Source organism: Podarcis raffonei, chromosome 14, assembly GCF_027172205.1.
Source record: "Podarcis raffonei isolate rPodRaf1 chromosome 14, rPodRaf1.pri, whole genome shotgun sequence".
In the NCBI taxonomy this organism is placed as follows: Eukaryota; Metazoa; Chordata; class Lepidosauria; order Squamata; family Lacertidae; genus Podarcis; species Podarcis raffonei.
The window spans coordinates 46,562,114-46,583,822 of record NC_070615.1 but is presented as its reverse complement, the minus strand read 5'-3'; the positions used below and the strand labels follow the sequence as shown (position 1 = coordinate 46,583,822).

General features: G+C 42.4%; 1 protein-coding gene across 5 annotated transcripts in view; it reads left to right on the top strand.

Annotated features, from left to right (window-relative positions):
- Positions 1 to 1,194: 1,194 nt before the first annotated feature.
- EPN2 (epsin 2) overlaps positions 1,195 to 21,709 on the top strand; it is a 40,894-nt gene continuing 20,379 nt past the window's right edge. For 2 of the 5 annotated variants that reach the window (XM_053364120.1, XM_053364115.1), the window contains exons 1-2: positions 1,196 to 1,400; positions 15,333 to 16,111. In XM_053364120.1, the coding sequence (XP_053220095.1) occupies positions 15,517 to 16,111 (595 nt within the window). In that variant the 5' untranslated portion in view covers positions 1,196 to 1,400; positions 15,333 to 15,516. Of the gene's footprint in view, positions 1,401 to 1,444; positions 1,518 to 1,700; positions 2,008 to 15,332; positions 16,112 to 21,709 lie in introns of those variants that run through there. The other 3 variants (XM_053364119.1, XM_053364118.1, XM_053364116.1) reach the window with 3 other exon arrangements.

Sequence of the window (21,709 nt, the reverse complement as noted above, 5' to 3'; positions counted from 1 at the left end):
CTTCTGCTCAACAAAAAAAGATGAAAAATTATTATTTTCTTGCTTCTGCTTTCATTCCTTCAGTCCTTCAATTTCTCCTCAGACAAGGACATTAAAACGTCCCTTAGAAAATGGCGGGAAATTTGATAACTGACGGGACATCCTTTTGTCATAAAACACCTGGCCAATAAGTTTTATTTATGTGTTTATGTTTACTTCCCCATATATATATATGAATGAGAGAGATGTTTCACCCCCTGGGTAATTTCCTGATGCAATTCCACAAACAAACAAAAACAACAACAGCACAAAATAAAACCTGAGAGGGGGCAGGTCTTATGTTTATTTCACCACTAAAAAAGAGATGTCCGAGTGCCTCATTTTTATATACACACACTTCCCTTCAACATCTCCCCCAACACACAAAAAAGATTCCCCCCTTCAAAAAGAAGTCATTTATTTGTATATACAGACAAATTAAAAGAGAACGCCTTATTTATATATACACATATGCTTCCATTACATTTTCCCCACCAAAAGGGGTTAGGTGGGTTTTTATCTATGCACAGACATAGACTGTCCCCACCGCAAAGAAAAGGAGTCATCTTATTTATTTGTATGTATATATACATACTTTCGCTCACCCCCCTAAGGAAGGGGAAGGTTAGTCTTTATATTTAGACGCCCCCCTCAAAAAAGCCATTTATTTCTTGTATACAAATATGTGCTTGCTTCCCTAAAGGGGGTCGCGAGACTTACTCCCATAGACGCCCCCTCAACATTTCCCCCTCCAAAAAGCGGGGATCTTTATTTATATCCCGCCTCAAAAAAAGAAGAGCAGCAAGCCAAATAAAAGAGGGCGTGATCTTATTTATTTACACACAGACACAAAACACTCGCCCCCATATAGATGGTTTCCTTTTCCTTTTTTAGGGCTCCCATTTCCTACGACCTCCCATCCTACCCTTTCCAAAGAAAAACAGATGCGCGTGGATAAAATTCGTGAGAGGGAGAAAAATAAATAAATCCTCACATTATCACTTGTGAGGAGGGAAAACAACCATAGGCGAGAACGCGCGCGCGCGCTCACACAAACAGGAGAAGACCCCCCCCCCCGCGCGCGCCGACCACTTGTTTCTCTCTGTGGCGGGACGGCGCGCTCACCCGCGCGGGAGCGCGCGTTGCCTGTCTCGCTTTCCCCGTCCCTCTCCGTGCCTCCCTCCCTCCCTCCCTCCGCCATGTTGGATGGCGCGTGTGGGCGGCGGGTGTCAAACCCAGTCCGAGAGGCGGCGGCGGCGGCGGCGGCGACCACGACGCTCCTCCTCCTGCTCCTGCTCCTCCTGCTGCTGTTGCTGCTCCTGGCGGCGCTCCAGTCCGGAGGAGCCACTTGGGCCCTGCGAGAGAAGCAGCAGCAGCAGCAGGTGGGGGGTTGTTGTTGTTTTTTATGGAGGGGAGGTGGGCCGGACCTGGGCCTCAGGTGGCCGCGGTGGGAAGGGGCGGCCGACCCTCCCTGAGCCCCCGCCGCAGGCTGGAGGGAGGTGGGGAAAGAGCAAGCGTGGCTGCTGGGTGGGGGGCGTGTGCGTCCCCGAAGCGGGTGTATCGAGGCAGACGGGGGCGGGTGTGGGGCGGGGGGCTGAGGAGGAGGAAGAATTGGGGGGTGTTGTTGTTGGGTGAGGGGGGTCGGCCAGGGCTCGGGGTTGCCTGAGGCGGGGTCTGCGAAGCGGGTATCTTGGGGGGGGGGGCAAGCGCCTCTGAGACGTGAAATGCATCTTTGCTCCCCACCCCCAATTGGCGCTGCTTCCTCTGCCTCTTCCCATGTGGCATTTTTAGCTGGTTTGGCAATACAGATGGATGGATGGGCTTGTTGCTGGGTTAAGTTGGGCATTGTAAATATTACCTGGGGTGCCTTTCCCCCCTCTTTTTTAGTGTGTGTTTCGCTATGGCATTTTAAATCTTCCCAGTTTTGCTTCGTTTCTGCATCTTTTAACCCGTTTTGCTTTGTTTCTGTGTGCTAAACTGAACTGACTAGTAAGTATTTGTTACGTTTGATGTATTAACATAGGCGTCTTAAAATATTTATGCACTGACACATAGGTTATGGATATATATATATATATATATATATATATATATATATATGCATTAAGTATCTGTTACATCTATGTACCATATCGTATATATTCACAGTGCCTTACCAATTGCACACATGCATACCCTACTCCGTAGGGGTGAGTTCAGTAAGTGATCAATTATGAAGCTCTGATCCCCAAAGGGTCAACATTTCAATGTGAAGATTTTGAGTTTTGTTTGTTTTTACAGTACTGCTGTTTTTAGTACTAACTTACCTGATACATAGGCTGGTTTTGTAAATATATTTCTGTTTATACTGGCTATTGTGAGACTCCTCAGATGCAGAAGAGGTGGGGCATGCGATAAGAAATTGGGGTTTCCTGAAATGGGGTGCTTCATAAGCATGGGAGGGAGAGCTGGATTTATGGGTGTAGAGTAGAGGGACGTGTTTGGGGATTAAAGTGACTGGATATCTTGAAGGTGGTTGTTTGGGGATAGTGAAGTGGGGTGCATGAAGGAAAGGAGGAAGATAATGGGGAGGTGGGTTGGATCGTGGGGCTTTGGCTCTTGTCGAGGGTGCTGTGTCTGTGTGCATCCAGAAGGCACATGCTAAGCTTATTTGTGTTGGCTTATGTTGCTGTGAGATGGGTGGGACGAGAAGAGACACTGGGAAACGTTGAGGGGTGTGGGTTCTTGGGGCTATGCTTTGGGGAGTCTCTACAGAGGAAACCAGTTTATGGGAACACATGCCTGTGAACATACATGGTTTGCAATGGGAGCATGAACAAGCAGGGTGTGTATGGGGGTGTTTTATGGGCTTGGGCAAGGTTTGGAAGGCTTTTGTTTTTCCGTGTGTTTGTGCACGAGTGTGTCAAGGTGGCGTGTAATGCTGCCTTGAAATTAACACCCTGCATTCCAAGTAGCCTTTGTTGTCTCCATGAGCCTGGCAGCAACAGTTTCTTCATATTGTGGCAGCAAAGTCTGTAGCCACTGATTTTTACCCCCCTCTGAGCAGCAAATCTAAGCTTATCCTTGCAATACCGGAACAGCTAATGGCAGTGAAATATCTGTTTTCCATTTCTGTCTAGCCTAGATTTGATTAAAATTTCTCAGAAAGGGGGTTGATGAGCTGCACAATTCATATCTATCTAACTGAATACATTTTAAATCCCCTGACTCTCTCAACTTGTGGATTTGCAGCTGACTTTTTCTTCATTTTTTAAAAAAAATCTGATTAGTTTGAGAGATGTTTGAAAGTAATGTTATTGGATCTGGAGAACATAATGTTAAAATATGCATTAAAATTGTAGTTGCATAGGGAGTTACCCCTTTGAACATGATACATAGCTTTGCTAACACAAAATGATCGTACTGCTCTACTATTACTGTACAAAAACATCTTTACTGTTCCGATCTGAAAAAAAGTTAGTGGCCATGATGAAAATCTAATCTCTCTGCTAATACTGGTAATATGTGCTCTTGATTATATTCTGAATTATTTTGTTATTCCTAGTACAATAACCAAGAAACTTAAGTTGTGTTCTGTGTTGGTTTTTACTTAATGCCAATCAGAGAAATAAATCTTAATATGTGTGGTGAATTTTCGTCTTTTAAAAAGCGCCCCCCCTTCCTCCACTTCCAAATTAGGTAAGAGTGCCTAACGTGACTGTAGGTTACTCAGCACTATAGCCTCTATATTTCACTAAGGTTTACTTCTGTGAAAGAATGGGCTTGTAGTTGACTGTAGTTCTAAGAATGCTTAGCAGGGAGTAAATTCCATTTAAAAATGAGACTGAATTCTGAGTAACTTATTTGTAGGACCAAACTACAGAGAAGCACATGTTCCTACAATAGCTTCACATGTGTTTCCTCTTACATGCTGAATTGAACATTGTAATAATGGAAATACACCTGTGTAGCCTTAACTTACATATCCGACTGGTATTTTTTAGAGGTAATGGAAATTTCTATTGTGCTACGTTGTGTGGTATGTGAAATAGCTACTTAGGGTTTCACAGCCATTTTAGGGTAATTTTTTTGGCAGTACATGAAAACTACAGAATAATTGAAATAGTTAATTTTTCCCCATTTACCATCTCTAACAACATAATCTGACAAATGCCTGCACAGAAGTAAGACACATTGAGTTAAATGGGGCTTACTCCTACTGTGTATGGGATTGAAGCCTAAAAGGAATTTCTAATTGGAATGGAAGTATTCTTTGGTAATGTTATTTACTGACATTCTCAGATTACCTTAATTCCTTCTGATCTTAGCAGATGTCTTGTGTGTAATTTCCATGCAGAGCAGCGCTGGCTGACGTATGTCGCGGATCAAACTAAACCAGCCAAACTAGACAGATGAATTTTCAAGTACTGACTTGTAGATATGAATATTTTGGGGTGTTTGCAGCTTTTAGGAATACTGTAATATGTATTGTGCTTGGTATAAATAAACCGGATAGCTTTCTGTAGCCACTTGACAAGCTTAGCAGAGTAGAGTTGATTCCTTGGATGCCTTTGTGCCTTGAAGTTGATGGCATTTTCCCTGCATGATCTCAGGGAATCCTTAAAAATAGTTGCTCTACGCTATTGCTAAATGGCATACACCACTTGTGGGGATGAAGCCTCAAATAACTTCTGTGGTGGCCATATTCATTTATTGTTTGTTTACATGGAAAAAAATAGACTGCTTAATGTTAGAAAATTTATAAGCAGTGAATTTTACAGTTTTGTAAAAGATCGCCACAAATGCAAACAGTTCTGAAGTTGGAGATCAGTTCTAGTCATTATATTGGGCCAGAGAACTGGCAGCCTGTGGGCCAGATCCAGTCTATGTAACCTTTTGGACCACCTTGTCAATCTTTCCTTGGCCCCCTCACCACCTCAGCAGTGGTCCATTTTCTACAGCCACTGCTTTGGGAGACACCTAAGGGAGCTACAGTTGTACCTTGGAAGTCGAACAGAATTCATTCCGGAAGTCCGTTCAACTTCCAAAATGTTTGGAAACCAAGGTGCAGCCAACGGAACCCATGTCGGACGTTTGGGTTCCAAAGAAAGTTCGCAAACTGAAACACTCACTTCTGGGTTTGCAGCGTTTGGGAGCCAAAACATTCGACTCACAAGGTTTCCGACTTCCGAGGTACGACTGTACTACTCAAAGCTGGGGTTCCCACATAATGGTAGCATGAAATTTATTTTGCTTGGTGTATGTTGGCCTGCTTTCTGGCTGTTGTAGTGCAGCCTGGAGGTGAATCCAGCCCTGTTTGCAACAGTGGATTTTTAAAATCTTGTTATTCGTAAGTCGAAGGATATATACATATTTCTAACCGGTGAATTCAGAAATCAGCATGCACTAACATAGACTATTCTGTCTCTGTAGGATTTGGGTTGAGGCAATTTTGCTGCTGTAACCAAATTATCTGTTATGCTACCCATTCCTTCTTGTGAATTGTGATGCTGTCAGACTGTCTTCGAGGGAACTTTGAAGCTCAGCAAACATTCCTGTGTATGGTCAGCAATGACAATCTTACCTGAGGCAGCTCGACTGCCACCAAGTCTTCCCTTGCAAAGTGTTGTGTTGTGTGCAAGGTTCATGAAAGGTGATGTTGAAACCCAGCAGGTCTTTTAAGTGCTCTCAGGATATGCAACACAACTGGTTCCCTAGCAGATCAGTCCATTCGGAAAGGTATTCCCTGAAGGGCGAAAATGTGAAAAGCTGCTGTAGCCTGACACTTTATACATGAGTTGTGGGGATTAAATGAGAATGGGGAGAACCATGTGCACCACCTCAAGCTCTTTGGAGAAAAAAAGGTGGGATGTAAATGCAATAAAATAATTAAATAATACAAGTCAGTGTAGGGAGCAGTGGCTAGAGCGTTGGGTTTGGAAAATGGGATGCGATCTGGCCTTCCCAACTGTGCTGTGTATTTAGAGGAAGGGTGAGATGCAAATATTAAATATAATAAAAAGGCAGAAATGACCAGTTCTCCTCCTCAGTTTCTACCTTTGCATCAGACCAAGATGGATTGGGTAGGGCTGTGCCTGTCCCATCAGTCTGGCTCCAGTAATACATTATGCCTGGATGTTCACAGGGCTTACACATGGTTAAAGCTGGAGCCAGCTAACATTCATTGGCTACAGTATAAGTGCATCTCCTTATTTACTACAAGCTATCTCTGAAGAAATTGACGAGTGAAAACTAATGTTGGCTTTTAGGAAGCAAGGAAGCTATGGCATTCAGGACGAGACAGAACACAGTTTTCCTTCTTGACTATGGTTTGTAGCAGCTGTTCCTTCTGCATGCTAATCGGTCCCTGGTTGAAAATAATGGTGGTGGATGGAGTAGCTGTGGAAAGCAGCAGAACGGTGTGTTGTTTTTCTCTCTTCCAGTCCTAACTAGGCTTGTTCTTAAGTAAACCCCACTGAAATATATGGACCATGGAAAGAATGTGTGTTTAGGATATCAGTCCTCAGAGCAGCCTTCATGAGTTTCGATCCCTGATTGTCCCTTAGTTTCTATAGCTTCTGTGGCTGCTCGCTGGAGTCTCCGATGATTTTTAGAGCAACCTTGGTTGTTAGTAGCTCACATTTCTAATACTGGACATAACCAGGAATAATAGGCATCAACGTCTAATGGTTTTTTGTTTTGTTTTTTTACCATACATGATGGCTCAGTCATGTTTAATTCCTTTAGAACAGAATTTCAAAAGCCTGGTTCTTTGAATTTCTGCTGTGTAACTCCAGCGCCCAATTATTTTACCTGATGGAAATATTGATAGTCTGAAGCTTCTTGAAGCAATTCCTGTTTCTTTTATAGGGAAAATTATACTTACATTTTGGAATGCCTTTATTTTGCAATGTTGTCCATGTTTATTTGGTGTCTTATTCCCTCAGCGGTGTTGAAGGCTATGGTAATTTTTCTTTTTAAATTACGTAGGTTGAAGGTTAAAAAAATTGCTTTTTGTGAATTGTCAGGATTCATGAACTGAAATAATCAGCTCTCCAAAGCCATGATTAAATAATGTTTTTGTGGGTAAACAAGAAATCCTAAGGTGGTTGGCTTTTGCAACTTTTTGCTCTTTTAACTATGCCTGATGCTTCTGATACGAGTAGGCAGGGTGTTGAAATTGAACAAGTATCCTGCTGACTTAAATACTTCAATTAACATGACTCTCTTTCAGTATGCAGCTTATTTTTAAGAGCTTTGCAGAAAGTGTTTGTAAACCTGTGAAACAAAACAGGTCGTTCTTGCCGTCCTATACTTTGTTGTTGTCCCCTGCCTCTACTTATTGGGACTCTTTGAATAAACCAGTGAATCTTACACGTTGCCAGTTCTTGTGACCCTTAAGAGGACTTGTTTGCAGGTATTTCAGTTTCAAAATGTTCTGTTCATAATAACAACTTGGAAGCATGAACACGACATCTGCTCTGAAATGTTTTCTGTTACAGAATGCAAACTGTGGCATTGTACGTCTGTCAGTGAACATATTGCTTGTGATTTTTGAGTGAGCTTTGAAACATCTTGATGAGAATCGGGATTTTTGTTAATGGTAATAAAGTGCATCTAAGTTTGTGCCTTCTAGCTTTGGAGCACCCCTTTCCAGTAACATCAGACAAAGAGTCATTATGAGCGGGTATGTTTGGCTGGTATGTTTGCAGTTGACTAAGGGTCAAGCATACTTTCCTTGGTACTATAATTCCTCAATTCTTTAATAAAGGCATGAATTCTTCATCACCTACAGCCTGTGTAGAATAGCTGTATCTGCTAACCTGCTGAATATTGGTAGCTGCAGTTTCCTGCATTGCAATGGGTAAAAGTTAAGTTCAAATTGTAAATTTACAAGCCATTACTTGGCAACACTGAGGTAGCATTGCATTTGGAGTAGACAATGAAAGAACTTCACCTGTGTTTGGGACTCAGCATTATTTCCAGTCTTTTGCTGAGATGTAATGTTTCCTTGGAGGGACGCGGGTGGTGCTGTGGGTTAAACCTCAGAGCCTAGGGCTTGCTGATCAGAAGGTTGGCGGTTTGAATCCCTGTGACCGGGTGAGCTCCCGTTGCTCAGTCCCTGCTCCTGCCAACCTAGCAGTTTGAAAGCACGTCAAAGTGCAAGTAGACAAATAGGTACCGCTCCAGCGGGAAGCTAAACAGTGTTTCCATGCACTGCTCTGGTTCGCCAGAAGCAGCTTAGTCATGCTGGCCACATGACCTGGAAGCTGTACGCCGGCTCCCTCGGCCAATAAAGTGAGATGAGCGCCGCAACTCCAGAGTCGTCCGCGACTGGACCTAATGGTCAGCGTTCCCTTTACTTTTACTAATGTTTCCTTGCCTTCCTGCCGTCCATCATTTTTGCCATAAGGTCTTGATGTGCATCTGTAGCATTGTGTCTTTCTTGGAGTGTCTGGTCTTAATTGAATTAATAGTGTTAAGTTGGAAGTGCTGAAGGTGACTCTCAACACAGGCATTCTGTTTTAGGCACTTAAACAGATGGCAAAGAGCCTCTTTGTTAAGTGCAGTTGTCAGGGAGGTTAGAGCAATTAAAAATGATGAATTGCAAAAATCTTTCCCTTTGCGAAGGCTGCTCCTTCTGAGCAAGATTGAAAGTACGCTAAAGATTTTGTGTGTGCAAGAGACTTAAAGTAGCTCTTCTCAACGTCAAGCCCAAAGGCCTTGTTCATGAAAATGCCTAACCCAGCCTTCTCCAAGCTGGTGCTCTCCAGATGTGTCGGACTACTGCTTCCTCCAGGCAGCATGGCTGAGGGACGGGGATGCTGGGAGTTGCAGTCCAGCAACATCTGGAGGGCACCAGATTCAGGAACAGTGGCCTAAGTCTTCCCTGTTGCAGAAATTTTATCATGACTCTGATAAAGGAGTATGATTGCCGCCTTTTGCAAGTTACAGTGCTCTTTGAATGCTGTCATACTCCCTTCAGTTAGTGCAGATAGCACTGCCCCTACCTTGACTAATCCCAATGCTGCCTCATGCTTTTAAAATCTTAAATTAACTTGTATCCAGAGTGAGAATGATATTTGCAAAGCTGTTTGTGATAAAGGAGCATGTCTGAGAAGAAGGGAACGTACACTTTCTCCTGGAGCCAATTTACAGAAAGCAGCATTCGGGAAAGGAACAGACAGCAGAGGCTTTGTGGAAACTTTGTTCCCCTCCAGTAGAAGAGCAAGTGAACACCCACTTGTGTGAAATGTCAGTGAACAGTAAATAGATGGAGCAGAGTATAAATAGGGAGGATGTACTGGAGGATGGGATCAGAAAGCAATGACAAAGGCATTCTGGCACCAATAAAATGCTGGTATATTGTGATGAAATTTAGCAAATTTTTTTGGTAATAAATGGCCAGCTTGTGGAATGTGGGGGATATGTTGGGTCCAGCTGCTGTTACATACTCAGGCTTGCACCTGACTGCCTTTCCAGGACTCTGCTGCTGCCCGCTTTGCAGGCCAGTAAACTAGGAAGTAAAATTTATTTGAGGCACTTGATTTTCTCTGTCTCTGTTCTATGCTATTCCTCCTAATTTGACTTTGTCTTGTTGTGGCAAAGACAATTGCTGCTGGAAGATGGTTTGACTAAGTGGCTTTCATCCTAAAATACAGCCTGGAAATCATGAAATCCTAACAGGGCTCCAAATGCTATATATTGCTGCTGCTGTTGAATTCCTGATATTTTTTTTCAGTAGAGATTTGAAGAAAATGGCTACGCTTTACTGGGTAGACAATAGTTTCGTATCCAATGAGTGTCCATCTAGTTTATTTTTAAAATTAATATTTTTTAATCCACCTAAGTCATATTTTTTAATCTTTAAAGTGGGGCTTGAAATGACTTACAAGATGTGCAGCTGAATGCTGAAGAGAGCTGGAGGCTGAAGCAAGTAAGACTAGAGTTATCTTAGTTGCATTCAAAAACATCTGCTGAATACATTCAGAATGTAAGCTTTTCTTCTTTCTTTCTTTTCTTTTCTTAAAAAACAGTTTCTAGATATTTAAGAATAGTATCTGATTTTGTAATCTGCTTCTGCAGGGTTTTTTTTTTAAATACCTAGCAGAAATGGAACTGAGTGTAATTCAAACTAAAAGCTTTTGACAACTCTCATGAAGTACCAAAACATACAAACTTGTTTGGGTGCTGAGCCTGTTAACCCTGTTAGGAAGTGTTTTGCAGTGGTCTGTCCATCCTAGCACTCATTTCCATAAATAAATGTTTGTTAACTATGTGCATATTGAAATGGACCTGATATGTAGATAACTCTGGAAAGCAGGGCAAAGGTTTTGGTTTTCTCCAGATGTTGAATAATTTGGAAATAAATCGGGGGTGGGGCGTGGCTTGTTTTACACTTAGTTCTGTCCCTTGCCGAAGACTGCAGTTTTCATTCTTTAATGATTTGTAGAAGTTTAACACCCTTGGGACTTGCTGGGTTATCCGTTTTTTGTTTAGAATGGTGAGGTGACCTTCTGGTGCTGGTAATTCAGAGAGTAATTGCAAGTTATTGGAGTAGCTCTCCCTGGAGTTTAGACACACATGAATGCAAAAGTGCTGTAGGTTTCTGGTGACAGCAGCATAGTGTTCTACAGGCCGGCTGGCGTGTGTGAATATTGTACAACTGCAGATTGTATACCCCACTTTGGTTGTTACTTCTGCCAGAGAATAATGTTTATAAATACTACTTGTTCTTTGTAATTCCCACTGCTTTGAAATTTGTCAAGAGGCAACACGTACATACAAAAACATCGAAACATTATTTTTTGATATCTTTGAGGTATTCTGACCCCCAGCCAAGAAAGAAAGAATAAAAAGTTTTTATTTGTTAAGAACTCAAATAACTCTCTGACTGGTCAAGCTATGTCTGACTGGCCAAGTTCTGTTTTGAAATGAACACAGTGCAGTCTACGTGAGTATCACATCCTTGTGTGATGATATGCTTTGACTACGTTGGTTCTAGAGCTTATGTGCACTGTCAGTCTAAAACTGAACTGGTGTTCTGCTCTATTTCCTGATGCAAAGGGTACAAGTCTTTCACCACAGAGCTACCAGGAGCTAGAGTGTGGCCTCTTTGCATCTGCAGAGAAACCTGGAGAATGTCAACCTTCAATTAAATGTCAGATGATCAGGGTAAAGAGTGTCCCTAGTCTTCTCTCCTTCTCTGTTTTCAACAGCAAGTTGATTATATGGTGATGCAGCAGAATTTCTCCACTATTTTACTAAGTCTACAGTTTCTTCCTTTCTTTGCTCAGAATGACTAATAATATGTGGTTTTCGTTTGCGGTGTTTTTCTTTTTTTATCCAGATGACTTGATTGACACAGCATCTTGCTGCTTCAGGTTTCCTGTTATCCTTCCTGTCCCTGCCCTGTTAATACTTCTGATGGCTGAAAGAGGAATCTTTTGGGGATGCCTTACTTAAATTAAGGACAAAAGCCTCAAATCTTATAATACTCATGTTCATAATCTGCAGTTCATAGGTCCCAGAGCAGGGTCCTGTGAACCTTGTTGAAGCTTGATGGATCTATATCTGTTTGGTGCCTCAATGGGGAACCACCTGGGAATTCTATGTGCACCACATTAAATTCCATGCAAAAGTGGTGTGAGATAACATGACAAATAATATAACAACACTTCTTAAGTGTTCAGAGCACATCACATACACTTACTTGAGTGTTATTGCCATGTAAGGTAGGTCAGTTGTATTTCCTCCTATAGATTTCATTGTGGAAAAAGTACACTTATTTTACAAAATCGACCCAGATAAGATTATGGGGGTAAATTTCCAGCACTCTGATAAGAGATCTTTGGTCTATTTCCTCCGTCTAGTGCCCACCAGATGTGACCAGATTAAAATCCCACCATTCCTGCCCGTTGACAATGTTGGAAGTGGCTGATAGGATTTGGAATCCAACAACATTTGGAGGGCATCAGGTTGGGGAAGGTTGGCATAGTCCATACTTGGCCCACAAACTCTTATTCAGGAGTTAAATTCCAATATTTGGGATCTTTCTTTTTTTAACCTGCTACTGGGAAATGTCTTTTAACTCCCTCTCCAAAATACTTTAGACTATGAATACACTTTTATCTTGGAGAAACGAGCCCCTTAGACAATTAACCTTCTTTGCCTCTTGCCACCTGCCTACTTTTCTCAGTAACCAGGCATACTGTTTGAATGATGAAAGAGGAAATGGAAAACTTCCATAAGTTTAGTGTTTGAAGGCTGCCGTCATCCTTTCACAGACTGGGAGTTTGAAGAAGACCAGTGTGTAGACTTCAGAAGAGTAGTTCTGGTTCCTGCCCCCTTCCTGAACGAAAGCTTGCTTCCCAAACCCTAGTTTGACCCCATCTCTGAATAACTTTGTGTTTAAATAGCCTGTGTGAGAGTGAGACAGCGTGTGTGGGGCTGTTCCAGCACTCCATGCTGTTCTATTCACATGAATTGCTGCTTTTTCTCTCCTGCACAATGGTGCAGGAGACCTAATATGTGTTCTGCATGTGGGCTTTTATGCATTGTGCCCAGCTTCATAGCTTCTTTTAATACACACTTCTCTGCAGCATCATACAGAACAGTTCTGTTTCCCCCCCCCATTTAGTTTTGCAAACAAGTCTTTGAAATACTTTTAAAGCATGTGTTCTTAGGCAGCGCAATTGGTACCCAAAGCAATTTGTTCATTCACTTACATACTTATCATTAAGAATCTAATTAAATGTTGCAGATGGATGTATGTAATAAAAAGAGAAACAGCCCAGTTCTTTGCTACAATGCTTCATGGGAAAGGGGCAATTTTGAGCAGAGGCGTGGTGGATGGAGGAAGAGCTCAGCCCTTTTTCTCCTGCTGTTTCCCTGGTAGAAATCACCCACTCCCTATGCCACCACGAGGCAAAGAAGCAGGCTTTTATTATATGCTTTGGTGTAGCAAGGTTGTAAGCCCAATTCTCACCATGTTTGTTCAGAATTAAGTGCCAAGTCCTCAGCTCCCACCCATTTCAAGAGGACTTGGAAGTAGCAAAAATCTAGGAAGTCTCTGCCTTTGGCAAGTGAACTTATTAAGCAAATCTGTTTCTCTCTCTCGCTGCCCCCACCCCCTGACAGTTTGCAGAAATCACATTCTTGATGAGGCAAAAGGGGTCAACTTGATTCACAGAAGAGCTCTGGGCATCAGATCATTTGCATCACTTCATGTGATGCTAGATGCCTATGACAGTGTTCATACGCATATTTTGTGCTGCAGGTCGCTAAATCCGGTTACAGAGTTCATGGGTTAGTAGGCTACGCACCTGACCATCATACATTCACATCACTTTCCCACAAGCACTCAGAGATGGGAAAAACACCTACAGTTACTTGATTAAAAGCTTGAATGCTATTTTGGTTGGTGTGTGTCTGTGTGTGTGTGTGTGTGTGTGTGTGTGTAAAAGCTTCTGAAACCTTGGAAGGTCATTTCAGCTCTGCATCCTCTTTTGTATACCTCTTTGTGGACCAAATTGGGCTGGTTTAATTATAAGGCAAGCTTGTAGTGGGAGTCCCCGCCCCCCCGCCCCCACTTGAACTGGTATATGGGATGGTGATGAAACCCACCTTACTACCATGGGAGTCACTGTTTCTAAGGTCTTTCCTGAACTGGTATTATCATCTATGAGATTTAGATTGATATAGAGACTAAGTTGTGTAATGTAAATACATTGTAGAATGTACTATGGCTGCATATATACTCTGTGTGTAATGATATGATATGATATGATATAATTTTTCCTGAGCAGGCTCACTTCTGGAACTGGGCTTGTGGTGGTGGAGAATGACGCTGTATTGCCAATTTTAAAACGTAAACAACTTCTCCTTGGAGGTAGAGTGCCTAGTACATTTCAATAGGAAGCTGTTTTGAGGCAGGAACCTTAATTAATAGTTAGGAGCATATGCATTAATTGTGTTATAAAGGTCTTTTGGGGTGCCTGAATTTTTCTAGAGCAGGAGTTTGCTAACCTGTAGCTCAGCAGATGTTGATGGACTCCCATCATTTTGGCCAGCTTCATCTGACTTTAAATTTTTTGTACCCCAGACATTTTAGGGAATGGTGGAATATCTGAAAACCACAGTAGTAAAGGGATCATAGTGTAGTTCAGTGCAGTTTTGGAGGTAGGATTTGACTGCAAATTTCTCTAGCTTCCTTAGTTTTCAGCAGCCCCTCCTGCCATGCGAGTCACAACCCAGGATGTGGACGGCGATCCAACTAAGCTGCTGTGCCACTGTTGAAGCCATGGGAAGGCAAAATTGTTGAGGCCTGTCTGACAAAACCAGTGACAACATCGCAGGCATCAGTTGAACTTCACTGCGGATGGCATTCCAGTTGCACGAATAAGTCACAAGACTGAGAGAGACCGAGAGAGTGCTCTTTGACAATAAACTGACAGGCTACTGCAACTGTTCTAGCAGCTCTCTGCCTCTGAAAAGGCAGCTCGTGTGGGTGTTCCTGTTCTGGTATTTTCAACCAGCAGCTGCTGCATGAAATTTAATTTGGTTTCCTGCTGCAGTTGCAAGTTCATTTGCTGTGTGGGGGCCTCTACTTTTGCTGAGTTTGCAAGTTTGTTTAGTGACTTTGCGGTAATCTGCTAGATTAATTTATTTAATGCACAGTTATAATGAAAACATCTTACTGTGCATTGTTTTCTGACTCACTTTGTGACTCCCCTACCCTGGTCAAGTAGCATCTTGACAAAAGCGTAGTGCTCTTGACTTATAATGTCTTTGGGTGTGTGAGAGAACTGGATAATGGAAGTGAGGTGTGCATGAACTCCTGATAATGTCTGGGAGTGTTTGTAGTGTGTGTGTGTGTGTGTGTGTGTGTGTGTGTAGGATGGCAACAGGGTTTTGAGCCCTGAGTTGATTCCTTTCTGGTGGATGCTGTGCCTCCAATAGGATGGACTGTCTTAAATTTGTTGTGTACTTAAAGGGAAGGAAGTACGTAATTTCAACAGAACTTGCTTCAAACCAGAAGTCCAGTGTCACAATGTTCACTTTCACCTTCACTCCATTCTTCTCTCCTGGCACTTTATTCTGCAACTAGGGCTGTTGCGCCTGTGTCTGGATTTCATATACAGATTGCTTATGAAATTGGTTTGTGAGGGGAACCCTATCTGTGGTGTAATAATTTTGTTCTGTAGTTCTAGAACAAGAAAATTACCTTTTGGTGACAGGTCAGGGAAAATCTGAATGTTTGTTTTGGCTAGCTTTTTTAAATGTAAGCGAACAATTAAAATGGCAACTGATAGTTTTCTGTGTTTCTTTTTTAGGCCAGAGTTTCCAGTTTCTTTTGTACCTTTCGTGAGGGGAGGAAATGACTTTACCAGAACTTGCTCCAAGTTGGTCACACACATCGTGTCTTCATATCACAGGGACTTGAAAATTGGAGAAAACTGTGGCCGGTCTCTGAGGTCTTTTTTGGGGGAACCTGCCTTGATTTAGGAGGAGATAAAAATGACATCTTCTTCGATTAGGAGACAAATGAAAAACATTGTGAACAATTATTCAGAGGCTGAAATAAAAGTTCGGGAAGCGACTTCAAATGACCCCTGGGGCCCATCCAGCTCCTTAATGACCGAAATAGCAGATCTAACATACAATGTGGTGGCCTTTTCTGAAATCATGAGCATGATCTGGAAGCGGCTGAATGACCATGGCAAAAACTGGAGGCATGTTTATAAGGCTTTAACTCTTTTGGATTACCTGATTAAAACTGGGTCGGAAAGGGTGGCACAACAATGCAAAGAGAACATCTTTGCTATCCAGACTCTGAAGGATTTCCAGTACATTGACCGGGATGGTAAGGACCAGGGCATCAATGTGCGGGAGAAGTCCAAGCAGTTGGTGTCCCTCCTGAAAGATGACGATCGGCTCAAGACAGAGAGGGCCCAAGCCCTGAAGACCAAAGAGCGTATGGCACAGGTGGCCACTGGGGTTGGTAGTAATCAGATAACCTTTGGCAGAGGCTCCAGCCAGCCTAATCTCTCCACCAGCTACTCGGAGCAAGAATATGGCAAATCAGGAGGCTCACCGGCTTCTTATCACGGGTGTAAGTATTTTCTTAATACATTTATTTGTCACTTGCTACGCAAATGTCTCAAAAGCAATCTACAGTTATAAAAGGATACATTAAACAATTTTTTAAAAAGTACATTATAAAAACAATAACAAGCTATATGCTTGATTGAGGGGCTTCTGTGCTTCTTCAAAGGTTGTCTCTCTCCTGATTGGTGGGTACATCAAAGGAAATGTGGATTTTCAAGCCAATTGTGTTGAACCTGTGAGGTGTGTGCAGTTAGCCAGTTGAGATGGGTACATGTGAAACAAGAGCATCCTAATTTGGAGGCCCATGCTGTGCAGGTTGTAACTCGATGTGTTTTACTAGTAAAACTGCACAGTGCCCTGTATCACATGCTTTTGGGTGGAGCACTTTAAAAAAGAGCCAGAACTATACTTACCATGACAGAGCCCTCAATTATCTTGATAGGAGGAGACTGAGAATAGGTGTTGTACTAGAAAAACTATGCTACTGTATCACTTTGTGAAAATTTATCACTGATGGAGATGACTGTTACATAAAATTTACTAGTAACATAGTGAATGAACACAGTAGAAGTGAAAGTGGGCAACTGGAATACCGTTTTTTAAATATCACTGTTGTAATTAACTTTTCCCAGATGACTATCCTTAGGAAACTAATAGGCCCAGTAAACGAGATCAGCATGAATAAAGAAGCATGTGGGTACCCAGAGCAAAAATAATATCTGCTTCACTCCTTTCCTAGTCTGGCTGCTGCATCACTACTGGAGCCAAACTATGGTTTGGCTTAGTGGTTTGTGTGAACCTGGGCTGATGGTTTATCTCTCCCAAATGAATTCTGGATGGTAAGCCAAGAACGGTAAGCCAAGAACAAACCTTGGCTACAGCTTGTGGCTTGTTTCAAGAGACAAACCATGAGTCCAGGGTCAGGCATAACACCTAAGCTAAATCATGACTTAGCTTAGTGTTATTGTGGCAGTAGCAGAAATGGGGATGGTGTTATGGGTGAACTAGGCCATATATATTTGTGCACAGGTCTTTATGCAAAACTTAGCGAATTAACAGTTCACAGTGCCACCGCTTCTTAAAATGTAATGCTAAGGGGAGTGTTCACTATTCAGTTGTAATGTTCTGAAATATTTACAAATACTGCATGGCTGTCAAGGCTAGTAGCTATTGATAGAGTGATCCTCCATGAGTTGGTCTGATGCTTTGGTGTGTGGAGGAAGCTACCTGAGTCAGTGGCCCTTATGTCATCTAATTGCATGTTAGTCCAGCCTTGTAAATAGGTCATCCAAAGCAACTAGCCTTCAAAAAAAAATTACTGGTCTGCTGAGAGGGTTGTAGCTTGTGTTTCTATGCTGGCTGTGTAAGAAACACAATGAGGATGCATGCTACTGGTCTTTTAGCAGACTACTAAAAAACTGCCTGTTACTAAGCAGACTTCTGTAGGGACACAGAGCAATATGTATGTCGTCAGTCCTATAACTTCACTGGGCCAGTCCTATATGGGCCAGTCCTATAACTTCATTGATCTTGTAGTTTTTAATGTTATTAGACATTTCTTTCCCACCATGCGTGATAACATTATAAACTTTTTTTCCTGTGGAATATTCATACAGCCGATTAAGTAAAAAAAAGTATTCCATAAAAATATGTTAGTTTTAAAAGAGTTACAAGACTCTTCTCGTTCTTATTCTCAACTGTTCTGTGATCATTAACAGTGTTTTGTTTGTGGGTAGTTAAAGGTGCTTGGAAATCAGTGGTTATGTATGCTTGGAGGTTGATGCTTTTTGCCTGAAGTGAATGTAACATCTAGGTTCCCCAACTCCCTTCATTTGCTGGAAAGGTCTTGTGTCACTAATATTCATTACTCGTTACCAGGTCTCATTATTTGGCTTTAGTATCATGGTGCCTTTTTTTTTTTTTAAAGTGCTTTATGTTTTTCCTGTCCAGCTTCTGAAGTGTGAGCGTGTGCACACACGTGTGTGCGAGCGCACTCCTAAATGGTGAAAACTGATAGCCTTTCTGGAACTCCCTCTTCCCCTTTGTTTGCTCTTCCCATACTGGCCATCATTCACATGCATTCCAGTCAATTAATTGGGGATGAAAACTGATACCTGTTCTTTCCAGAAACTAATCCCCAATCAAAGAACTAAAACGAAGGATAGATATAGTGTTGCTGTTGGAATATTGCTTCTTTGGAAAGGGTAATGTATTTGATAGTTTACCCTTTCAGTGGTACCTCGGGTTACATTCACTTCAGGTTACACACGCTTCAGGTTACACACTCCGCTAACCCAGGTTAAGAACTTTGCTTCAGGATGAGAACAGAAATTGTGCTCCGGCGGCGCGGCAGCAGCAGGAGGCCCCATTAGCTAAAGTGGTGCTTCAGGTTAAGAACAGTTTCAGGTTAAGAACGGACCTCTGGAATGAATTAAGTACTTAACCTGAGGTACCACTGTATTTAATATCCTGCTGTGTAGTGGAGGGTGGGGAAAGTTACCATGTTTCTTTACTCCTTCCCCCCACCCCCCAAGGGTGGGGCTGTTGCTTTGAAAGCCCTATGATGTTTCAAGTGCCCCCCCCAATACACACACACACACACACACACAGTGGTACCTCGGGTTAAGAACTTAATTCGTTCTGGAGGTCCGTTCTTAACCTGAAACTGTTCTTAACCTGAAGCACCACTTTAGCTAGTGGGGCCTCCCGCTGTGCCGTCACCACATGGTTTCTGTTCTCATCCTGAAGCAAAGTTCTTAACCCGAGGTAATATTTCTGGGTTAGCAGAGTCTAACCTGAAGTGTCTGTAACCTGAAGTGTCTGTAACCTGAGGTACCACTGTATCTGATTTATTTATCACCAAATGCAGAACTTCTCTAGGCAGTTTACATACACAATAAATAGTAAACTGTCAAGTTTAACTGCCAGCATTACCCCAAACGCACATGCATGTGTGCATGCACACACAGAAACAAGGAGCATGATTGTGATTATCCCCCCAAATCCAGGAAGATGAGGTATGTCTGGTGCTAAAAGGAAGTACTGGTAAATGGCTGTGCTAGGTGGGTCTTGCTGGGAGCCGTTTTCTGTTGCTGCTCACAGATTGTGCAAATCCCTCCCAAGAGAGTTTAAACCAGGGGTCAGCAAACCTTTTCAGCAGGGGGCCGGTCCACTGTCCCTCAGACCTTGTGTGGGGCCAGACTATATTTTGGAGAAAAAACCAAAAAACGAATTCCTATGTCCCACAAATAACCCAGAGATGCATTTTAAATAAAAGCACACATTCTACTCATGTAAAAACACCAGGCAGGCCCCACAAGTAACCCAGAGATGCATTTTAAATAAAAGTACACATTCTACTCATGTAAAAAACACGCTGATTCCCGGACCGTCCGTGGGCCGGATTTAGAAGGATCCGGCCCCCAGGCCTTAGTTTGCCTACCCATGGTTTAAACTGTCTCCCTCTCTGTTTGTTATCCTTTTGCTGGGTAGGCTAAGACTTTCCTGTTCAGGGAAACCTTTGGAAACTAAGGTGCAGGCAGTGCTAATCACTGGGCTGCTATAAAGGCCAACGGGGTTTTTGATCCTGGTTCCAAATGTGTTCTGATATATTTGAATTATTACTTTTAACTAGTTTGTTTTTATTACTATGTATTTTATAATGTTGGGTTGTTGTTTTTTACTGTTGTAAGCTGCTTCAAACCCCAGCATAGGAGAAAGGCAAAATACAAATATATTTAATAATAATAATAATAATAATAATGGCTGAAATCCAGCAAAAATATAGAAAAACATCTAGGAAAAATGTATGAAACATTATTGCAAATCTCAGGGACAGAGGAGAATTTGGTTTTTAATGACTGCCAAAATTGGGAATATTGTCCCTTTACCGTAGCCTGGAGTATATTCCACAAGGCAACATAGGGCATTTTTATGTAAGAGGAAATATCCTTCAGTGATTCTCATGTGGTCTGAGAAGCTTTAATCTCAAAAATTCTCAAAGCAGTAACAAAGCAGGGCTTAGGATGTCAAAATTGGATCTATTCAGTGCCATCTTGCATAAACGTCTGATTTAACTATCATGTGCTGTGGAATAAGAATCTCTTTGTCTTGCTAAGGCAACACCCTTTATGCTAGACCCTTGCAAATCAAGCATTTTGCTGATAACGCACAGATCTTTTGGTAATTCTAGAAATTAAAAGACTGGATAAGTGTGTGTGTCGGATGTGTGTGTGTGTGGAATGTCAGTACTGAAATCTTAATGACAACACTAGCTTCATTCATTGATTTAAATCTTGCATGAAACATGTGATGACAGGACACTTCATTGTGTAGATGGAATTTATCGCTCCCCTCATAAAATTTAATGAAAACTGATTTGGTTTAATCAGTATGTCTTAATATGAAACACAGTCAAGAATTTAAATCGGTCAGAACCATTGAGCAGAAGAAGCTTTAAAGTGGCTTAAAAAGGTAACTGAATACAGAAAGCTGTGGTGTGATGAAGCAGTATGTCTTGCAATATAATCCAGTGCATATTTGCTCAGAGGCGAGCTCAGTGGAACTTAGTCCTTGGAGGTAAGCATAGAACTGAAGCCTTTTTCCAAATTGAGAGTGTTGGTCACAGCTGGTACACCAAAATATTGAGTTTTGTTTTGTTGCTCAAGGACAAGTGCCTTGTGGAGTGAAATAGTCTGTTAGCTGTATGATAGGTGTCTGTGTCATTAGGGGTGGGGAGTTCCAGCATGGAACATAGTGCTTTGGCATAGCTTGCATGCTGGTATATTGCAAACTGCTGTCCAGCTCGAGGGATCCAAAATGGCACTGGTGCCTTCTAGGTCAACTACAACTCCCATTGTCCCAGATCATTGCGCATACTTGCTGAGGTTGACGGGAGCGGCAGGAGGAGGAAGAGGAGGGAAATTGTGGAGCTGAGTGCTGCATAGCTTCATTGGCTGGCGACTCATCCTCCTGGCGACTGGGGAAGCAGCCCCTGGCCAGTGACAGTAGCCACTGGTTGGGTTTGGTCAGACCACACCTGGAGTACTGTGTCCACTTCTGGACATCACAATTAAAGAAGGATATTGACAAGCTGGAATGTGTGAAGAGTAGGGCAACCAAGACGATAAAGGGTCTGGAATCCAAGGCTGATGAGGGACAGTTGAGGGAGTTGGGTATGTTTAGCCTAGTAAAGAGGAGACTGAAAGGAGATATGATAGCCATCTTCAAATATCTGAAGGGCTGTCACATGGAGGATGGAGCAAGCTTGTTTTCTCCTTCTCCAGAGGATAGGATCCAAACCAGTGGATTCAAGTTTCAAGAAAGCAGATTCCTACTAAACATCAGGAAGAGCTTTCTGACAGTAAGAGCTGTTTGGCAGTGGAACAAACAGGCTCCCATGAGAGGTGGTGGACTCTCCTTCCTTGGAGGTATTCTACTCGAGCTCCTTGGAGGAAAAGTGGGATATAAATGTAATAAATAACCTGCCTTCCCCTCACAATGCAATGGTTCAGTTCACAATATACATGCAAACCAAAATTTCCAGCCAGAAGCCCCACATTTGTCCTAGACGAGAGCTCCCCACTTGCTCGGATTTTGACTC